The sequence below is a fragment of the Lissotriton helveticus genome, chromosome 7, assembly GCF_964261635.1.
Source record: "Lissotriton helveticus chromosome 7, aLisHel1.1, whole genome shotgun sequence".
NCBI classification, from domain to species: Eukaryota; Metazoa; Chordata; class Amphibia; order Caudata; family Salamandridae; genus Lissotriton; species Lissotriton helveticus.
In genome coordinates, this window is record NC_136068.1 from 685,574,993 (window position 1) to 685,597,061 (window position 22,069).

Consider the following 22,069-nt stretch of genomic DNA (forward strand, 5'->3'; position numbering starts at 1 on the left):
ACCCGTTACTCTCGCTCTATAGCTTTGTCCAGCAGTCAAGGCTTAATTTGAGGAAGGTGTAGGAGGAAAGACTGTACATTAAACCCAACAATAATGGTCCATCCAGAACTGAGGCCTTCAATACTTTAATAACAAACACCACATTACACTGTCACATGGTGAAAAAAATAATAAACAAATGGAAAAAAACAAGCATGTATTATAACACTCAAAAGTTGTATTCCTTTAAAACTGCTGTTGGTGATTCTTCTGCTGGTCACAAATCTGCTCATCCCCATCTGCAGTAATTGGAAACAATAGACCAACACTTCTATTGGGAGCAATCAACATAGATGACTGTGGTTCTCCAACATTCCGAAATAATTTAACACTGGGGTGTCCATGAAGGTCCGTCTTGTGTACCTTTTGTGCGAGTTTTTTGCATTAGTAACTATAACTACTGAAATTCATTGGTTTTGCGCCTTTGGGACAGAACCATACTTCATTATATAACATTTATTTTTTCAGTGATTTTTTTTATTTTTATACTGTATAGAATAACCAGAACCACCACAGGCGGACAAGCCCTGGCTGCGCGTCTTGGCTGCGGTCATGTTTGGGCACCCTGCCGCTGATGATGTTGGCCTTTAAAACTTGATATTGGGGCTTCCCTTATTTGTTATTATTATTTTCATTTTTGAATTTGCAAATCCAATTTTGGAACCACGAATCCAAGGCAAGTGTCATGACCAGGTACAGTGAAACCAGAGAAAATTTATTTCAGCCATGCTGCCCTTTAAGGAACTGTGGAACTAGATCCTGATGCACATATCCTTGATAAGTGATGCATGGGATGGGGTAGCTTTTCCACGGTTAGCGATACATCAGCACAAAGCTTTCCCCTAAAATATCTGCCTCAGTACTGCAGATCCCAACCTCCATTTTAGTTGTCTGGTATCCCTCAATCATACAAACGGTACGCGGTGTCCCACAACTCATTTTTGTCTTCTACAGGACATGTAGTCCGAACCCTGCATCCTGAAAAGCCTACCTCAAGAGTACTTTTTTCTCTGTGGCAGCCAATGAGGTCACTCTAATCGGGAGTTTTTAATCTGGAGTTGAAGATCCGAAGGGAACAGCTGGAGAAATATCTCACATGTCCAGTAGTATACTTTTGTATTTTGAATTACTGGACTTGCGGAGGATCCTAAGTGGTACAGGTACTCAAAATATTAATACTTTAAAGCCCACCGAATCGTTTTTAAAAATATCTCAAAAACTACTGAACAGACTTATACTATAACAATAAAAGCACATTTTCAGAGTAAAGGTTTACTTTTGTGCTAGGGTTGGTGTAAATCCATCTGCTGTGCCGGGTTTAAACAGGAGCAACATTTCCTATGGAAGCTAAAATAAAAAAGCACATCTTTTTGCACACGCTTACATTTTCCAGTTTAATATCTGTAACCAGGACAATCCAATATGTCCACCTATCACTTATCAATTTGTACAAAAGATCATTTGGGAATCATTCATATCCACATAACTCATCCAAAGGTATGAGGGATCTGTAATATTCTTAATCACATTAATACAAACGTAATTCTATAGCAACATTACTGCAGACAATAATAAATAATGACTAGTATGCTGGACACAGTGAGAATTTCCACCATACACGTATTGTATTCATACATAAACAAACACGGTGTACAAATGTGAATAAGTACTACAGACGACGCAGTGATCACATGGTGATTAAGTAAACCCATATTCAAAACAGAAGGACAATGTACAATCCCCAATGGTTGTGGAGTCTTCCAAGTTTAAGTAAATCTATGGAAGCTTTCATGAAATTGGGAAGCTCACCATAGTAATTGTCAGCCATTTGGGGTGGGTGTTAACAGTTTGACCTCCGGATGTAATCACCCAATTACCACACCACCATGGTGTAGATACTGCTAGCAACATGTCCATCTTTCATTAATTCTAAGGTTATGGCGGTATAGCAAATACAGCATTGTTGCATTAGTGTTTCCGTTTCGACATCAGTGCGGGAGACCTCAGTGCTCAACCATTTCACTTGCGCAACCACTGCAGAATTCTGCATCGGCTGTGCGCGTAGAATGGTTGAACATGGAGCTTGGAGGTCTCCTGCAATATCTGAAATGAGTCCTTTGTGACTTTTTGGACAAATTCATATTGCCTTTTGAGTTTGGCACAGGAGAACAAAGTAAGCTAGAAGATATTATCAAAACATGTATATGTGTAATTGGTCTTCAGTGTTTGCAGCGATCAGAGTGCTGTAAATGAGAAGATTGTTGTGGATCGCTGTGCCATTTGTTGTTGTCATTCCTTTGACTAGGTGGGACTTTTCCTGCACCAAACTCACAATTATGCATGGACAGCATACACAATATTTTGTAGGCCTCTCTATGCAAACCATGTTTCTAAGGCTGCAGGACTGTATGGCAGCTATGGGTTTTTGACCACGGAACTGGTTTGTTGGCATTCTGCCTCCAGGATATGGCAGCTGAATTGAAGTAAGTTCTTGTAGAGCGCTTTACCTCTCCTAGAAAAGCATTCTGGCACTATGCGGAAACAATACTCAACACATGCCAGATCAGACCTAAGAAGCTACCACATCTGAGCCGTGCGTACCACTTGAGGCATTTCGAGCGCTGTCATGAAAATGGCACATAGTCGCCCACGCAATGTACAGGGTCCGCTACAAGTTTTACGGAATCTTCTCATGCAGTGTTATCGCCTGGCCTGAGGACAGCCAGACAGGTGGTGGTTATTTATTGAGTTTCATTTCACAAGGTGTGACGTGCTTTATCTGTTACCTTGCACTGGAATTTCTGGCACTTATGACTTGTACGCTGCTATGTTTACATCTCCTATTGGGACACTAGTGTGTTGGGGCGGTTTATGGCACTTGGACTTTAGTTTTGTCGCACTAGATTAGAGCTTTAAATAGCTCTGAGGCTATCAACTATAAATAGTTACAGCCTGGCGTGTTTATTGCCTCACTATTGCGAGCAATTAGAAGTTGTGCGCATCCTGGAATGGTAGCTCAGTTCGTTGAGCACCAGCTGCAGAGATCACTTTGTAGCCAGCAATGACGGATGTATGACGTTACAACGCATGCTTTTACCACGCATGCTGTTACAACGCAAGTTTTACAACACAAACCTTTACAACGCATAGCGCTTTGGGGTGCTGGATAGTGAATAGTTTAATTTACTATTCCAACTCCAGTCCCCGTGGACACTAGGGAAGGTGTTGGATAGTAAATTAAATCTATTCCCTATCCTAGAGCACCCCCCAGCGCAATGCGTTGTAATGGTTTTCGTTGTAAAACCTGCGTTGTAATAGCACTGCGTTGTAAAAGTTTTGTTGTAAAGGATGTTCCCCAGCAATGACACATCTTTCAAATGTTGATAAGCTATACTGTTGACCTATGACCTATTCAAAGTGTGAATAGGGCTATTGATTCTGGTGAGTGCACTGCAGAACCCGTCATTAACTTAATTATTTCATAGTTTGATCTTTCAGTTAAACGTCAGTTTTGTCGTAAATGACAGTAAAGGTCAGGATACAACAGGTGGCTTATAATTAAGGTAGGTTCTTCTTCGAAGGAAATGATAGGTTAGTATTTCCGTTGGCTCGTTTTGCACAATGCTGCAATGCACTTCCTGTTACGGCGTCGCCGTGCGGCGGGACGTTTCATCCCACGCTGTACATCATGGTAGATTGTACAGCACGGAGCCCAAGCAGAGGACTTGAATGTTAAAGTGCCTGCTTGGGCTGTGGACGACGGCTTCCGTCGACCCTGGGAAATGCACTTTTTCTGCACTGTATATTTCCATGCTTTGGAGAGCTCAGAGCTTTAGCCGCTGTTCTCACCCCTTTGCTGGGGTGGCAAGGTGAGCAAAAGAATGATGGATTTAACCCAGAGCTCTTGACAGGGGGTTAATATTTGGATTTGTTCTGCATTCCATCCATCAACTGTGTGTCTTTTGCTTTCTCAGCCCTTTGCTTGTCCAACTCATCACTTTTATAGTTCCCAAACGGTCATCGCCTGTCTGAGATGGCTGAACATTTTTAAATGGCAAAACCTTGTTTGAAAAGTGAGGTTGTCTTTAGAGCAAGTCTTAATTTTTCGAATTTTTACTTCGGAAAATTGCAGCGCCTCAATGAACATAAGTAACACCCCCCTGCGTAATAATTCCTTGTTAATGCCCAGAGAGCCTGTTGCCTGTGGTCTCAGTGGTCTGCAGCAACTGCAATCGTTTTAAAGTGCAATCGGATTAGCAGTTTGTTTAAAAAAGAAAACCTCTTTTTATGAAGGCTGTATGTGTTGGCTTACTTTTTTTTAGCTCTACTCTTTAAAAAAAAATTAAATTTAAAAAAAAAAAAAAATCTGTTTATTTGCAGTCAAACCCACTTCATTCAAGAGCTCCTTTAAAATACTCAATATCCAATTAAAAGATTATCTTTTATACTCCTCCTGACTACATGATCGCTAATCAACATGTGTAAACTCTGCTGCCACAGAGAAACCCATCTACATCCTCGCTTTAACTGCTGCTCATGCTGCCATGAGCTCTGGGGTAATCTTTGTTGACCGGTCATGGTTATATTGATATGACGTGCACGCGGAGGCCTTTCTCCTAATCACCGCCGCCCGCCCTCCGGGTTGTGGGCTAAATGGCCGTGTAATGTGACCTCAAGTGCCATCTACGTGGCACATATTGGGATGTAGTGATGTTGACCGGAATAATTGTTTTCTGTACTAATCTGCAATAAAAATATATTTTCAACAAAAAAAAAATGAGCTCTGGGGTAATATTTAAATAAGTGGGCAGAACTCGAGTACTCTGCGGAATTCGCAGTTATATGAAAGCTCAGCGAGATTCTGCGAAGTTCCGCGAGCAGTGGAATTTGCCACGTTGCGCCGGTTTTTATAGACCGGAGCTTGTTCCGTGCATGTAAAATATGCGCGAACAGCACCACATCCATGCCAAAAGGCACTGCTTCTTTCTGCCGCTCCAATTGATTATCTATTCAAGCAGCAGCATTCTTAATACAAACGGTAGCGACCGCCTGCATTAAGAAATTGCACTGGTACTCGTCCTAGTACTCAATTTTTCGCACTCGCCAACTTAACATTGGCGGGCCGCACGCAAGAAAAACTCTGCCACGCGGTGGCTCGCAGACATTTTTCAGAACTCCGTACTCCGTACTCCAGGCACAGTGGGGAGTGGGCAAACACCGCCGGTGGAGTGGAGGTTTCCACCCACCCAGAATATTTTCCTCTTGGGGCATGTGAATCAACCACCTTGCAAAGTCATGCTTTCGCCAGGCTGTAAAGTATCTGACACACTTGCTGGAGGGTCAGGATTTCTCTATACACAAACAACGATATGAATAATAACCGTTTTACATTATCGTCCCAAGGCTGTCGAGGAGGGAATGATTCATCTCTGATTACATAAAGCATTGAGGCTGGGGAACTAGGCTGTGTATTTGAGGGTCTGTGGAGTGGTGAGTGGGACATATGAGACTGCGTAATTAATCTGCGTCCAAACCACAAGTGTAGGTCTGTGGAGTTGCGGAGCTCTGTGTGATCCAAGGTGGGAGGTGAATGGTTGGAAGGTGGACCCCTATACGGGGGGGGCTTGTGGGATGCGTTGGAGGTGTTGAGCCTAGGCAGAGGATGGGGAAGAGAACTGTTGATGCTTCCAGATAGTGGTATGGAAAACACTTCTTGAGGACTTGATCAGATCCCTACTTAGTGGACAGATCCTGTCTCTTGTTAGTGAAGATGGGGCAGTTTTCTACTAGTTGAACGTACTACGTATGTAGAAGTTCCTTCAAAAGCCTATATAGCACTTATGCTGCACTACTCTGTGCTATAGTACTCAAGTAGTATTGACATGTTAAACTTTTCTTCAGGTTAAGACATAAGCGGGTTCAATGCAGAGTTTCAATCTCAGGCTAAATTAACAATTTGTTATAGCATCAATGCTATTTTGAGGACATTTGCTCCTCTCAAATGCCTCTTATGATGGTAATGTACAAGACCCCCGGTTTTTTTCTGTTGTTAATAATTTACAGCAGCTGCCAACTGTGCCCTTAATGAAGCACCTGCCCGCCTAGTGGTATACATAAGTGATGGCTCTCGGAGAACTGGATATTATCCTCACAGGCATCTGCTTTTCTGCTTCCTACGGCCTCTGCCTTAGACTCTCTGCGGTGTGCAGTCACTTTGAAAGGGCGGCTTTGTGTGGGAGTGTGAACATTGCTCTACAGGTGTGGACATGGTGTGCTGGGTGGGTTGTAGCTGGGGGACACAGTATGGCTGCCTTTGGCGTTTTGCTGCAGAGGAGGACGTATAGTGATAAATGTAACACCCCTGGACTGGTGTAATCCTCTTCAAGAGGCAGAAGGTGAAGATGCATCATCACATATGACACTTCCTTGAGGTGTTCCTTTGGGTCTCGTGGAGTGGGGCAACTCAACGATTATTAGAGAGAACTCAAGGGAGTCTTTGGTCTGTCATATTTCCCAGATGTAGATTTTGTTTATCCCTAGTGCAGATACTTTTGGAGTTTTGTAATTCTTGATTAATTTACTCATGGGTACTTTAGTATGGGGCCCTCCACAGCCAGAGTTATTTAGCGCATGTAAACTTTTCGTGTGTAAAGGCCCAAAAAATAGTAAGTTGCATTCATTTTATTATTTGCTTATAGTTTTTTTCTGAAATGCATGTATTTCTTGAAGTCTGATGACAGTAGTACAGTGTTCTACATTTCAGGACCGGTTACACAGAATTATGGCATTCCCCTGAGTTGACACAAGTACATTTGAAAGATTACAGTAATTTGGGATCTAAGAGACTGAATATAGTGCCTGTTTTGTGTTGTAAAATGTGTTTGCATTGGCCCAATGTTTGGGCTTCACCATATTTCTTATTATGCACACCCAGATACTCTTGAATTCAAAGCAGGCTAAAGCATGCAAGCACTGAAAGTCATTATAAATCTAAGTGAAATAGATTTACATGTTTATACATTGCATTATCTGGCATGAACCACACGACGATGGTAGTCAGACGATTGGCGGCTGACAAAAGGACATAGTAAATGAGCATTAGTAAAGCTAGTAGGTGGTCTGGTGCTGTCCACCACCCTTTAAATTTGTCAATACTTGTTTTGTTTCTTAAGGGGTTTTGCAAGACTTTATTGTTGGGGAAGCTGCTGGGCACTCCTCAAAAACATTGTCTGCAAGCCAAAATATTTGTTTGATCTCAAAAAGCTTGCATTGCCATAGTAGTTCTCATGCATTTAATGGAATCATTTTGTGTGCATATATGTTCCTTGTGGCAGGGCAAAGTGCCCTCAGCCACAGTGAAGTAATTAACCAGTGGCTGAAGTGGGCTGACCCACAGCCCCTTTCTGAAGTGATGCGAAGAACGCATATGGCAAAATAACAGACCAGTGGATGAAGAGGACTTGCTGAAACCCCCTACATCGAAGTGTCTTATGCATATAATTTAGAAAATTCCAAACTCTTGGCTTAGGCCAGTCCTAAATGGCATGGACCAACCAGTGCATTGTGCGTTTCAGCAGGTGTAGGAGGTCATGGTTTTACACACCTGTACCAGTGCCTGTGTAATATGTGACCTTTATAGAACATTAGCTTGACAGAAGATCTCCTAGTTTTCTGGCGGGCCCCTTTGCTTCTCGACTTGACCCTATTTATCTAAGGGGAAGTGTGTCCTGGGCAAAGACATCCCTGTGCTCACTACGGAGCTTGTTTCCGCCTTTGACCTAAAAGGACTTTAAACTAAACATACAACTTGTTGAAGTGGAAAAGCGGCATATGGGGATGCTTCAAACCACTGGTCGGTTTTTCAGACATTCTCCAACCTTTGTTACAAATGGAAATCAGTATTTCACTTGGCACTACACTGCAACCGCCATTGTTGTTTCAAAACAAAGAATGTATGGTTTTAAATTGGTTTTCAAATATACCAGTATCTCCCTTTCTGTTTGCTATCGTTGGAATCGGCTTAACCTTCCCGAATCAGGTCTTTGGCCATTTGATGACGCGTCCCAAAATATATTATGAAAGATCCACCTAATCAATAGATTGTGTGACCCCCACTACCAAAACCCTTTCTACTACTAAAACGGATGTGACGGTTCATCTCCTGTGGGACTTGAAAGATTCCTCTCAGGTGTCATGTGGAGAATGGTAACGTCTTAAAATCTAAGCATGTTGATTTGAAAGAATGATTGAATGAAGGTGTCATTGGGCACCATAAAAAACTATCGGGCTAGAGTTCTCCTCTTTCTACTGAAAGAGTTAAAATATTTGCAACTGTGTTTTTTGCCTTATGATGTCAGATGGAAGCTGCTGTTTTTTGTATTTTTTACAAAAAAAATGTTGTCCTGTGACATCACAAGTAATCACAGAATGTGCACAAACCACTGTGGGAGGAGGCTTGTGGAGTGATTAGGTTTGAATAATACATTGGTGGTAAGAGGTTTGGGTTTGTTGCATGTTTCAAGTCAAATGTTGTACTAGTTCTTAAAGCTATACATTTGTGCTCCTACGTACTGCAAGTTTATTTCTTGTAATATATCCCCCTGGAGTTCCTGTGCGACTAAGAGTCCAGTATATTTCCATCTGTGGCATTCCATTCTTGTTTTACAAGCGCAATTGTACTAATATAAATATTTTCGAAGATACCACGCTGGTGCTTTAAACCTGCTGTGCTGTCTTATTTTACTTGGCTACTAGCTTCTAGTAATGGACGCTTGTCATTGGGCAAGGATTACATCAGCGCAGAATAGCTTAAGTGATGCTCTGCCTTCCTGCCCTCTAGCTCCAAGCTCTAAATCACCAGGTTCGTCATGTGATTTCTCAGCCAATCAGAAAAGCGTGCGTGGATGGGGCCTACGTTCATCAATTTCTCTCTACCTAGGCAGATAATCTAGTTGCTCAGCTGGTTGTCCTTGCCACAGTCTGTTTCTTACCAGTGCTCCTCAAGGCGGAAAAACACAATTTGTTGAAGGGTGCTCAGTGGGAGTGCGGCTCATTCTGATGAGCGGGTCACCTGTGACTAATTCCACATGGAAAGTCTGGGTTGTCGACGATAGACCCTCGACACCCATATTATAGACCCTCCCATGCCCTCTGGCCACACTCCACCAAAGTAGACCAGCTGAATGCCGCTCCACTTAAGAGCAGCGTGGAGCCATCCCGTGCTGTCTCAGTCATGCAGACCTGGAATGTGCAGCAAGCAGTGCAGGGGTGGGGCTTGGTCTGAATGGGGATGCTGTCATGCAAATAAGGTCCCACTCACCCGCCTCTCTTCAAGAGACAATTGATGGGTACTCTTCATGGGTGGGAGTTCATGTCCACTCCGGCTGCAGCTAGCCTTTTTTGTGTTGGGCAGTCTGTCCCATTCAGCATTAGCTTTCGTAGCACTGGGATTGTTGCAGTGGCCATTTTTTAAAGTCTGGCGTACTATCACTGCTCTCACAGGTGGGATCAACCTACAGGAGCGCTTTCAGGAAGATATAGGGAGGGGGATTTGGCTCGGCACACATGTTGGTGGACAGTAATGCATTTTGATTGGGCAGAAGGTTTTTGCTTCCACGAAAAAAAGGGCGTCCCCCTCCTTGCAACTATGATTATTTTATGTATGTTTTCTAACTCCCCGAGACAGCAGCAAAGTAACTTCCTTGGCCTTTCGGGAGTAGACAGATGGCTCTGTAATATGGTTAAATTGTAAAAGTAGATAATGTCGTGTTTTTAGGGCTCGGACTCCTCCCCACTGTAAGTGGGGGAGGAGTTTCGAGATCCTAATGTTAATGAAGAAAAAAAAGAAGTATCTCCTAGGGCCTTGGCGAGAGGAATTCCACACATTCCTTAGGGTTTTCTGTCATCTGGCCAGTGATTCGGATTCCTTGTGTTTTCGTTTTAATAGGCTTGAAGTGATAGGGTAAATGTAGTTTTGTTCCGCCATTTTGGGCATATTTCGTTCGTGCTCGCGCAAAGAAGTACATAAATTATAATTAGGAGCTGTCAGGGTGCCTCCGTTAGTGAATCCAGATGGCCGGGCGCGTTCACAATTCTGCAGCGCTCAGCGCGCAGCTTCCTTGTTTTGTTAGGCACGGTGAGATTAAGTGATTTGTCCAGAATCACGGATGTTGAGCGTCGTTGCCGAGACACGAACCCCGTTCTCCAGCTTCGAGGGCGACCGCTCTAGCCGTAAGCCTACATCCTTGCGCTTTCATCCTTTTGGGATCGGAAAATGTATTACCAATTTATTGACACCGCTTTGGAGCAACAGAGCACGGTACAGAGCGCTAAAAAGAATGTTGCAATAAAGTTAAACGTACATATATATTTTTAATACAATACATTTTTTACAGGTACGCAACAATGCACTGCAAGGTTCACGCCTCATAAAGATGTTTATGTGTATTTCGAATAAAGCGCCTTTTGTTTTTTTCACCATTTCTTCGGCTTCCCCCGCTCGAAGCGCACTCGGGAATGTGAAAAAGTGTTCCTGAGACTCTGGCACTCGAGCGGGCTCCAAGCCGGAATCACACAGTGTCAAATATGACATCATTTTTTATTGCTCAGTCCTGCGGCACGTGAGCTGTGTGCGCGAGAAACCTCATTCCAGCCCACGGACACACGAAAAGTAGTTGTAAGAGCTGCGGCCATCATTAGCGGACACTTGGACCCTTTCTCTAAGAACAGAAAGTAGCCGTGAGAGGAGCGCCGGCAATTACTTCAGAGGAAGAGTTTGGAGCCGAGAACAAGACTTTCACTAACTCCTTGGATGGCGACAGAAGGGTTTCATACACTAGACACACATATGTCTGGAGGTGTCACAGTCCATACGTGGAGATGGACACTTCGCTGTTCTTCATTCGCAAAGATTAAAAGAAATACGAACTTGGCTGCGACATGAATGGCGGAAACGGTCGGGTGAACACAGTTCGTAAGAGATCCGTCCCGTGAAGTGCACCAAACGCGTTCTGGAGAAACCCTGTCCTGAGCCACTCAACAGCGGCGTGGGGATTCGATTCGTTTAAAAGAATATTTGTCCGACGTTGTGATTTTTCCTTCGGCTTCTGTGCACAGCATATAATACCATCTTAATTCAATGTATTTAGTTGTGACTGTGTAGTTCATTGTTTGTGGACGATAGTGAAGTTGAAATATCTAGAAAAGAGAATTTTGTACATATATAAATATAATAGTGGTGGACTGTATGGAGTATGATCGGACGCCTGAAACTGCAGCTGGTGTGTGAGTGCCGGCTCTTGTGACACTGTGTCTGTCTCCTGTCTGCTCCTCCTCACACGGTGCTGTGGCTCTTGTGACTCTGTGTCTGGCTCCTGCCTGCTCCTCACACAGTGCTGTGGCTCTCCTGACACTGTGTCTGTTTCCTGCCGGCTCCTCACACGGTGCTGTGGCTATCGTGACACGGTGTCTGTCTCCTGCCTGCTCCTCACACGGTGCTGTAGCTCTCGTGACACTGTCTGTCTCCTACTGGCTCCTCACACGGTGCTGTGACTCTGTGTCTGCCTCCTACTGGCTCCACACACGGTGCTGTAGCTCTCGTGACACTGTGTCTGTCTCCTGCCTGCTCCTCACACGGTGCTGTGGCTCTCCTGACTCTGTGGTCTGTCTCCTGCCGGTTCCTCACACGGTGCTGTGACTCTGTGTCTGTCTCTCACTGGCTCCTCACACGGTGCAGTGACTCTCGTGATTCTGTGTCTGTTTCCTGCCTGCTCCTCACACGGCGCTGTGGCTCTCCTGACACTGAGTCTGTCTCCTGCCGGCTCCTCACACGGTGCTGTGGCTTTCGTAATTCTGTGACCGTTTCCTGCCTGCTCCTCACACGGCGCTGTGGCTCTCGTGACACTGAGTCTGTCTCCTGCCGGCTCCTCACACGGTCACACGGTGCTATGGCTCTCTGACACTGTTTCCGTCTCCTGCCGGCTCCTCACACGGTGCTATGGCCCGGAATACCAGGAGGACCCCCCCCCCAGGCCGGAGTGGCGGTGCGGCGGTGCAGAGTGGCGGTGCAGAGTGGGGGTGCAGAGTGGGGGTGCAGAGTGGGGGTGCAGAGTGGGGGTGCAGAGTGGGGGTGCAGAGTGGGGGTGCAGAGTGGGGGTGCAGAGTGGGGGTGCAGAGTGGGGGTGCAGAGTGACAGTGAGTGCAGAGTGGCGGTGCAGAGTGACAGTGAGTGCAGAGTGGCGGTGCAGAGTGACAGTGAGTGCAGAGTGGCGGTGCAGAGTGACAGTGAGTGCAGAGTGACAGCAGAGTGACAGTGAGTGCAGAGTGACAGCAGAGTGACAGTGAGTGCAGAGTGACAGCAGAGTGACAGTGACTGCAGAGTGACAGCAGAGTGACAGTGACTGCAGAGTGACAGCAGAGTGACAGTGACTGCAGAGTGACAGCAGAGTGCAGAGTGACTGCAGAGTGACAGCAGAGTGCAGAGTGACTGCAGAGTGACAGCAGAGTGCAGAGTGACTGCAGAGTGACAGCAGAGTGCAGAGTGACTGCAGAGTGACTGCAGAGTGACTGCAGAGTGACTGCAGAGTGACTGCAGAGTGACTGCAGAGTGACTGCAGAGTGACTGCAGAGTGACTGCAGAGTGACTGCAGAGTGCAGAGTGACTGCAGAGTGCAGAGTGACTGCAGAGTGACTGCAGAGTGCAGAGTGACTGCAGAGTGCAGAGTGACTGCAGAGTGACTGCAGAGTGCAGAGTGACTGCAGAGTGACTGCAGAGTGACTGCAGAGTGCAGAGTGACTGCAGAGTGACTGCAGAGTGACTGCAGAGTGCAAGCAGACTGCAGAGTGACTGCAGAGTGACTGCAGAGTGCAGAGTGACTGCAGAGTGACTGCAGAGTGCAGAGTGACTGCAGAGTGCAGAGTGACTGCAGAGTGCAGAGTGACTGCAGAGTGCAGAGTGACTGCAGAGTGCAGAGTGACTGCAGAGTGCAGAGTGACTGCAGAGTGCAGAGTGACTGCAGAGTGCAGAGTGACTGCAGAGTGCAGAGTGCAGAGTGACTGCAGAGTGCAGAGTGACTGCAGAGTGACTGCAGAGTGCAGAGTGACTGCAGAGTGCAGAGTGACTGCAGAGTGCAGAGTGACTGCAGAGTGCAGAGTGACTGCAGAGTGCAGAGTGACTGCAGAGTGCAGAGTGACTGCAGAGTGCAGAGTGACTGCAGAGTGCAGAGTGACTGCAGAGTGCAGAGTGACTGCAGAGTGCAGAGTGACTGCAGAGTGCAGAGTGACTGCAGAGTGCAAAAGTGCAGAGTGACTGCAGAGTGCAGAGTGACTGCAGAGTGCAGAGTGACTGCAGAGTGCAGAGTGACTGCAGAGTGCAGAGTGACTGCAGAGTGCAGAGTGACTGCAGAGTGACTGCAGAGTGACTGCAGAGTGCAGAGTGACTGCAGAGTGACTGCAGAGTGCAGAGTGACTGCAGAGTGCAGAGTGACTGCAGAGTGCAGAGTGACTGCAGAGTGCAGAGTGACTGCAGAGTGCAGAGTGACTGCAGAGTGCAGAGTGACTGCGGAGACAGTGTGTCAGGGTGCACATTGTGTGAGTGTGCAGAATGAGTGTGCAGGGTAAACAGTGTGTGACTATGCAGGGTGACATTGGGAGTGTGCGGGTGAGCAGTGTGTGAATGTTACGGGGCAGTGTGTGAGTGTGCAGAAAACACCACACACACATACACCACACACACATAACGCACACACAAACCACACACCTCAGTCTCTCAACACCACACACTTGTCACCACTCAACACAACACACTCACCACCACACTCACTCCCCAGGCTCACCCCCACAGACTCACCACCACACACTCACCAGCACACAGAAAACAACACATACAACAACACACCCCCAGCCGTCAATTAATGCTTTCACCATGCACAAACACCAACAACCATCATCCATCTGTGCACGCTTTTACCAAGCACACACCCACCAGCCGTCAGTGCACCCTTCCACCAGGCACACACACCTCCAGCCGGCAGTGCACTTTTCCACCAAGCAATCGCAGTATGGTACACTTTACTTTTAAACATATTCATATAAAGCACAGCATGCCACCATTGGTAAAATTACAATTCAACAAACATACTTCCACTACACACCACATGCAGACACTCCATAACACATGGCAAAAAGACATTGGCATTTACAATGCCATTAGCTCAAACTCAAATAAATCCGAGCCCGATTGCATTTCTAATGCTTGTTTTTATTTCTCTTGAAGCAGTACAGATGGAAGAAGGCCAGTTGTGAATAGTGTACTGCTGTTTTCCAGCCCCAACTTCCTTCCCTTCCATCATTGATTTTAGATTGAGTGCAGTTGTATGTTTGATAGCATTATGGGATGTCAGGGCTACAGTAACCAATAGACATTTTTTTTAGCTCTAGCTACAGCTGGACCTTACATGATCAAAAAAAAGAGCTTTGAGGGTACTACTGAGAGGGGCTTATACTCCACCACATGTTTGTTTCCCTGAGTGTAGGTTTTCATTGGGTCACATTTGTGTGCTTCCCCTTAAAACTGTACTTATAGTGTTCCTTTTGGGTTGTATCAAAGCTTGTACTCGATACAACGGGACTGAATTCTTATGGCTGCAAGCCAACAATTACGGCTATAGGCCTGATCTGTTTATCATCAAATGCTAATATAAAGGCATTAGGCCAGAAATATTGATAATGAAAAGCATTTGTTTAAATCAATAGGTGTTTAAGGATGGATTGTTACAATCTATATTCCAACCTGCAGACCGGTATTTTGTTGCATGGAATCTCACAGATTACCCTAGCAAACTACAATTGTGTATTCCTTTCTGATTGATTTTATGACTGTGTTCCTGATGGTTGAATTGTGGAAAAACTTACACTCAAAACAGTGGGCCTGAGTTAGCTATGATGCCAAGCTATAGGCTCGCTTGGTGCACTGGAAACATTATGTCCGATGCCTTAAGTCTGGTCTACTTATAATGAAATGTTATGACAAAAATAGTCAGTTTAGCTTATTTATTGTGAGAAGCATTTGTTTAAGGCAATAAGCCTTTAACTTTTAGTCGCTATCACAATGTTTTACAAGCTATATACAGGTATATTTTTACATGTAAACTCAGTGTACTGTAGGGTGCAAAGTTTTTGACATTTGCCACCCACTCTGGTAAACCTTGGGAGTGGAAGACTTTCCCTGCGATTATTTTTGTTAGGCCCTGTTGAGAGGTGTTAAATTGTGTTGCCAACTGTAATGTTGTACATATTTGTAAAACTGTATGCATGTTAGTTGCTTATTTATGTGCACTTCAGTAGCCCTATGTTGAGTATCTTCTGAAACCAATGCTAAAGGATACGTGCTTTATCAGTTCACTGTGAAAACATGTCCGCTTCCTTAGGTGTGATTTTTCTATAATGAAAAGTTATGACAAAACAAGTAGGCCTGACTTGATTTTTGTTAAAGGCAATAGGCTTTTGAGGGTGGATTTTTAATACACCATGCTTTAGTTTGTAGGCAGGTATTTTGTTACTCTGCATCTCACAGATTACCATAGCAGTCAAAGGTTTTGGTGCTGGGGAACCACCCAACCAAAAAAACATGATGGCAGAAGATTTGCAATATGGTAATCCTTATTAGGATATATTAGTAGGATTTTTTTTTGTTCTTCGACAACTGTAATTTTGCATATATTTGTAATTTTATTAGGGAATACCTGATGGCTGCCTTGTTGGAAGTCGAAACCAACCCAGTAGGTCTGAGTTGTTTATAGTGAAAGGCAATGATAACCCCTTGATACTGGATTGGTTCACTGAAAATAGGTGTTTCAAATGCCATACATCTGATCAGCTTATTATCTTATTATGATAAGTTGTGATAAAGGCAGTAGGCCTAACCTATTGATTGTGAAAAGCATATGTTAAAGTCAATAGGTATTTGTGAATTGTTATTTGTCTGTATTAAAGCCTAGAGAGATGTATTTTGTTAGATGAAATGTCACACGTTATCTTTGTAGGGGTGAATTGTAATGTTGATACCATCTCTGACAAAACCCAGGGGTAGAAAATTTCCACTGTATTATTTGTTGATAGAATCTCTTCTGAAGGTCTGACGGCTTAGCTGTCTGCCAGGATCTTGTTATTAAAAAAACATTAAATAATACATGCATCCGCATTCATAAATAAATATCCTTATAGATACATATAAGGGTTTTAAGTACGCTCTCTTCTGCAATTTGTCTGCCTGAGTGTCATTTCCACACTTCTTTCATCCATGCCAGCATATTGCACGGGGTAATGGTTCACTCCACATCTGTCATTGGCTTTCTTATCCTGTTAATTACGTTTTCTGATCACTTGTGCACATCCAATTGAAAATGTGTGTGCTTCAGTGTCAAGGCTGGTTGGCCAGTGCTTTAGTTTTCAGTTTTACCCTTTTATTGTTCTCCTTTCGTTTTGTTACTTCTCCTGTTTTTTAATTGTAATTTTTCTTAAGGGGATACAACAACTCTCAAGGAAGGTACTGCTAGTAGGTTTCTTGCTTGTTGCTCATTTCATATTCATTGCATGTCATCCCACGTGATCACTATCTCTAAACCAGGAAACCATTATGGAATGCTGTTACCCATAGTGTAGTACTGTTTTATGATTGCAGTATGGCCAACACGTTGGGTCTAAATGCCACAGCCATGATAGAAATTTAAAAGAACTATTTGCTATGTACAATACCACTACAAGAAGGACGCTTGCTACAATATTTATTTTCGTTATTGCAAGCATATGCCTGCCGGCTTTAGCCAGCGGCATGCTTTAATTTTTAGACTTGTATTATTTTAATTTATCTTGCATATGTTTTTGAGTTTGTGTGTGTTTTATTAATAATGTGTTGATGGGTGAATGCAAGAATGAATCGGTGGACTGTGAATGGATGCATGAGTTCATAAGTGCATGTACTTACTGTGTGTCTTACCCCATCAATGACACAATTCATAAGCCCGGCCTATGGGCATCGCTAATGCTGGTTTGTAATAGGAGAGTGTGACTATTATTTGACACCCTGAAGGGGTGGGTGCCTTTTTACCGTACCTACATAGAGGTGGCTGTTCGATAGACCTCATTGTAGCACAGCCTTACGCCATGTTTGTCAACAAAATTGAAGAATAAAGTCTATGGATGGAACCTGGTCTTAGCCGTCTTTTGGATGTGCCAAATGCCTGTGAACTAGCCCTGTGCAGGGTGACGCACGCAGGAAGGTACGAGTCCCCAAGCCAATTCCCGACACATTAGAGACACTTATATTTTAAATAAATTAAGCACGCTTGCACTTATTTTATCTGTGAAGCTTAGATGGGGCGTCGTGGTCTGAATGTTATAAAGTAATATATAAAAGCTGCAAGTCGTCAAACCTTATCAATGGTAGTTTTATTTGCAAAGGTGTTGGTGTGAAAAGAGAAGCACTGATAACGCAATCTAAAATCTACATGGTTACAAACACAGGAGGCAGCTCGCCTCCCCTGGTTAGCGTTTATTCAGAGGGAAACCTGGCCTGTCAGATTTGAGCAACAACGAATTATATGGTGACGAAACTATCCAAATGGACCAATACAGCTTATGATATTACCAATAATAACTTGTGTGTTATATGGCGCTTATTGCCACACCTGTACAGTTTATAAGGGCTATAAATTAAAGATGGTACCACTATTCCAATGTTTAACCCTTAATAATCGGTTTACCCAAATCTACCTTCTCCAACCACCTTACCCTACTCCGTATGACCGGGTAGAGCTAGGAATGACTGTGGGCCACAATTTGCTTTTGGGGAAATACGGTGTAGTAGTGCTACCCAGGGAATACAGATAATTCAGGGATTTTTTTTCTCGCGTTGGTATTACGTCCCCATTTAGAACTCATCAGATCAGCATGTAGTATTGTGCTGTATTAAAACAGGCATTCCCAATTTCCTATCTGCAGTCGGCAGAATATTGTTTTTCCCCTCCACAAATTTCTTCAGGTTTTACCTGACAACTTTTCTGGGGAAATGCACCGGTTCCGTGCGAAACTTTTGCACAAGTTGGTATTTCGTTTTAAACACAAATGCCAGTTGGTGCCACTATCTGGATTGTCGGCCCATTTTGGACGAGGGCCTGGCTATTCATGAGTGAGAGTGCATGATAGGGGAGTTTCCCCGCTTTATTGTATCAATAAATGGTTCCTTCCCAGTTCCTCCTCTCCATCCCACTTACCCTGCTCATGAGCGAATTGTGCCAGGAAGGGGCTGGCCAACAGGGCGGTCTATAGAAATAATTACTGTAATTGTGACTAGTTCTTACTGCATGGGTTCATTTACACATGTTACTTCAACAAGAAAGCAGATGGAAAAATTATTTGTAGGCAGGAAAGCCTTTACAATTTTCAGGCATGCATTTTCCTATGGAAGCAAATGTGATGAGACAGGCTCAGTGGAACAATGTTATGTGTTCTTTTCTGTGGCTCGCATCATCATCATGCTTTCACATCTTTGTTTCCAGGTTAAGAACAGGGAGACTGGGGTCCTGGCGGCAGCCAAAGTCATCGAGACGAAATCTGAGGAGGAGCTTGATGACTACATGGTGGAGATTGAGATCTTGGCCTCTTGCGACCATCGCTACATCGTCCATCTTCTTGGAGCTTTCTATCATGATGGCAAGCTTTGGGTGAGTGATGACCCTCTGTGCACCTCATCTTGCTGATGAACAAAGAGCTTTGAAGTGCGCAAAGTCAACATGAGCAGTACACAAACCCACAAAAGTAGAACTACATTTACAATGGTGCACAGTGATGTGAGCCACAAATTCAAATTGGTTGACAAGACCAGAGAAGCTACCCATCATTGCTATGTTATTTTATTTATTTACTTATATATACCATTTTTATATAGTACGAACAAGACCCAAAAAGTATCTGTCCTTTAGCTCATCAAGTTTTTCTTCATAACCAATTGGGGGTGTAATTGTCAAATGAGTGGAATTTGTGAGGAAGTGGAAGATTGGTAAGTCAGATTGAAACATATCAGATGGTACTGTAAAGTAGTGTCTTCCCGTGCAAGATGGTGCAATAAACAACTAACCATATCAATAAAATGTTCTTCCAGTGAGTCCTACAAATCTCAAAACATATATATTGAAAATGTAAAGGTATTGAATCTGTGATGGAGTTTCAGTTCCCCATTTTATTCACCTTTATCAAAAAGGCCTTTTTGGCATAATGTTCATGGCCTGGACCAATAAAGCACAATCAGAAGGACAATGATGTTTTGAAATTCTGTACTTTTTTGCATAAATATTATTTTTTATTTGTGAACTACCACTTCCTTATGTGATCAGTATAACCTTATGTGCGGAAAGTAATGTTCCTATATGCAGCTTCGAACATGGAAAGCTTGGTAAGTTTAAACTAAGCCTGGGCAGAGGGTGTGAAATTCTGCTACGCATAACTCTGCGAAGTGCAAAAATAAACTCTGCTTTCCTACATGGAAAAATTGGACTGCACATGCCCCATTCGCAGTAAAATGATACCGCAAATGCTCAGGATCAACAAAACGCAAGCAGCTTTTTTGCACTGTTTTTACCACTAAATCCATCTTTGCATCAAAAATTGACACAAGAACACAGCCTCGTTAAGGAACCCTGTTTAAACATTGCAGTTCTATTATTTAGAGACTTGGCGCAGAATAGACAATATGCTGAATCCCTCATCTGCTGGGAGCTCCCAATAGCTTTGTGGATCTGAAGGAAATGTAAACAATATAATTTTTCACCATTTGTGAAGAGCACTTGTGGTCCAAGTGTGCTGTAGAAACGTGTATAATTTTATTACTTTACCTGCACAAACCTTTAAGCTTTTTCCCTTATTATAAATGCTTTGGAAAATAATTGTTGAAAAGTTTTAAAAAGAGACTAAAATTTCACTTGCACTTTTAAATCCTTGACCACTCAGCACGAAATTTCACAAATGCAGATATCTCGATTTTTCAAAAAGCTATTTGAAATGTGATGGAATGTCATCAAAAATTGGAAAGGTTATTTGCCAGACATGATTTTTGGATTCCCTAAGACATATGCCATGTGATCATAACTACACAGATGTTGTGACATGATGGTTGTAGATCCTCAAAAGTCTTTAAGTTACAAAGTTTACTTACTTACGCCTACTTTATAAGCCATCAACCAAGACTCTCCAGCCATCTCTGTCCTGGGCTTTTCTTTCAGGCTGACTCCAGGTTTAACCTTTCTCCATGCTGTCAGCCTTGAGGCCTTGGCACCAAGTGTTTCTTGGCCTTACTCTTTTCCTTTTCCCTTGAAAGTTCCAGGTCCGGGTTTGCCTGGTAGTGTTTGATGCAGGCTTGTGTAGAGTGTGACCTATCTAGCCTCAGTGTCTTTTCATGAATTATTCATGAGCAGGGAGTTGAGAAGTCTGCTTCCATTGGTCCTTGTTGCTGATGTGTTAGGTTGGAGAATTTGGAGGATTTTCCTCAGACAGGTGTTGATGAAGGTCTGGACTTTGTTGGTGGTCCCTGTTGTCCTCCAGGTTTCGCCTCCATACAAAGTTTAGGTATGTGCAAGGTCGGTTGTATTTTTTCTCGTCTTATATGGTGGACCTGGGTATAGATGGCCACCAAAAATTGAGATGTATCCGTGCTGTGAAGTCTGCATGGAGCTAAGGTTGGCATGGTGGTTGTTCTTATACAAGCTGATGGAATTTAAACCCATTATTGACACATAGTAAGCAATTTTGTCCTTGTGGGACAAGCTGAGGATGATAATTGATGTATTCCTTTGCAGAGGACAAATTCTTTGCAATCTGTTGACAGCATCCATTTGTCCTTTTTTATACTTACGCAAACACACATGACAAATCTATAATAGCAGGACTCTCTAACTGTAGGCTACCCTATATAAGTAGCTAGCCATAATTACCCTTTCAATGAGCTGAAATAAAACTGAACTCCAGTAAATCTCAGTCATTATTATTTAGAAATACTCCAGGTGCCGACACAAAGATTCTCTAGTCTTAATCTTCAGAATCCTGCCTTGTCTCTGTGCCGGCACTTGGAGATCATGGATGGATTGTACGTGACCAAAATGTCAATGAACTGTACAAAACAAATACGTTTTTTGAAGAACCTTACTGCCCACGAATATTCAACAAATCCTCAAACTAGATCTCCTGTGAGCTACTGTTTGTTTTCATTTCAAATCTCTGTAGAGAACCCTTCACTTTTATTTTTTTAGCCCCCCTACCAGGTCTCCTTTGTCGCTGCATTCACTGCAATGCTGTCTGTCTTAGGCTTGACAAATTATCCTTTGTATAAATTGTGGCACATCGAGAATTTGGCATTCTGGTTACTTGCGGTCACAAAAATGTGTTTAAAGTACAATCTACAGTGCCACAGTGGCGTAACAAAAGCTCCCGCAGCACCCGCGGTGCAGTGGGGCGGGGATTTGGGGTTCCGCGCTCCAGTACTGGCAGGCCCATGGCCAGAGAGCTTCAGACTGGGTCCGGAGCATCGGGGGCCCCCCTTCATGTACTTTGCAGGTGCCCCCCACCAGTTTTGTTATGCCACTGCACTGCCAGGTCCTATCCCAGGCCACTAATAGACAGGTCCACTTTAAGATTAAGCTGCCCTCTGGTTTGCAAAACCACTCCAAGTTGGTAGTGAATTTCATATTTTGCGCCACTTGCGACCCACTATGTGTTTTTAGTAAATTTGATACGTTTTGTTATGAAAGAACTTGATATTGTTACGTAGCAGCACTGCATTCTTGTTCTTAAAGTTATACAGTAGATAGATTGTTGTATCTAATCAAAAAAATGACTTATCTTTATCAGTTTGCTGCATGGAATTTCGGCTACAAAAAGAAAACCACATAGGAAGGAGTATATTATTCCACTCTATCTTCGAGTTGCATATTTTAATTCAAGACTTAATAAGGTGTGAAAGTAAGCCCATAATGTTAGACAAACT

The 22,069-nt window shown here is 43.6% G+C and overlaps 1 protein-coding gene across 1 annotated transcript in view; it reads left to right on the forward strand.

Moving 5' to 3' along the window:
• The window catches only part of STK10 (serine/threonine kinase 10), a 375,502-nt gene that overhangs the window by 96,146 nt on the left and 257,287 nt on the right, over positions 1-22,069 (forward strand). The window contains exon 2 of the mRNA XM_078653004.1: positions 18,594-18,758. Within this exon, the coding sequence (XP_078509130.1) occupies positions 18,594-18,758 (165 nt within the window). The remainder of the gene's footprint in view (positions 1-18,593; positions 18,759-22,069) is intronic.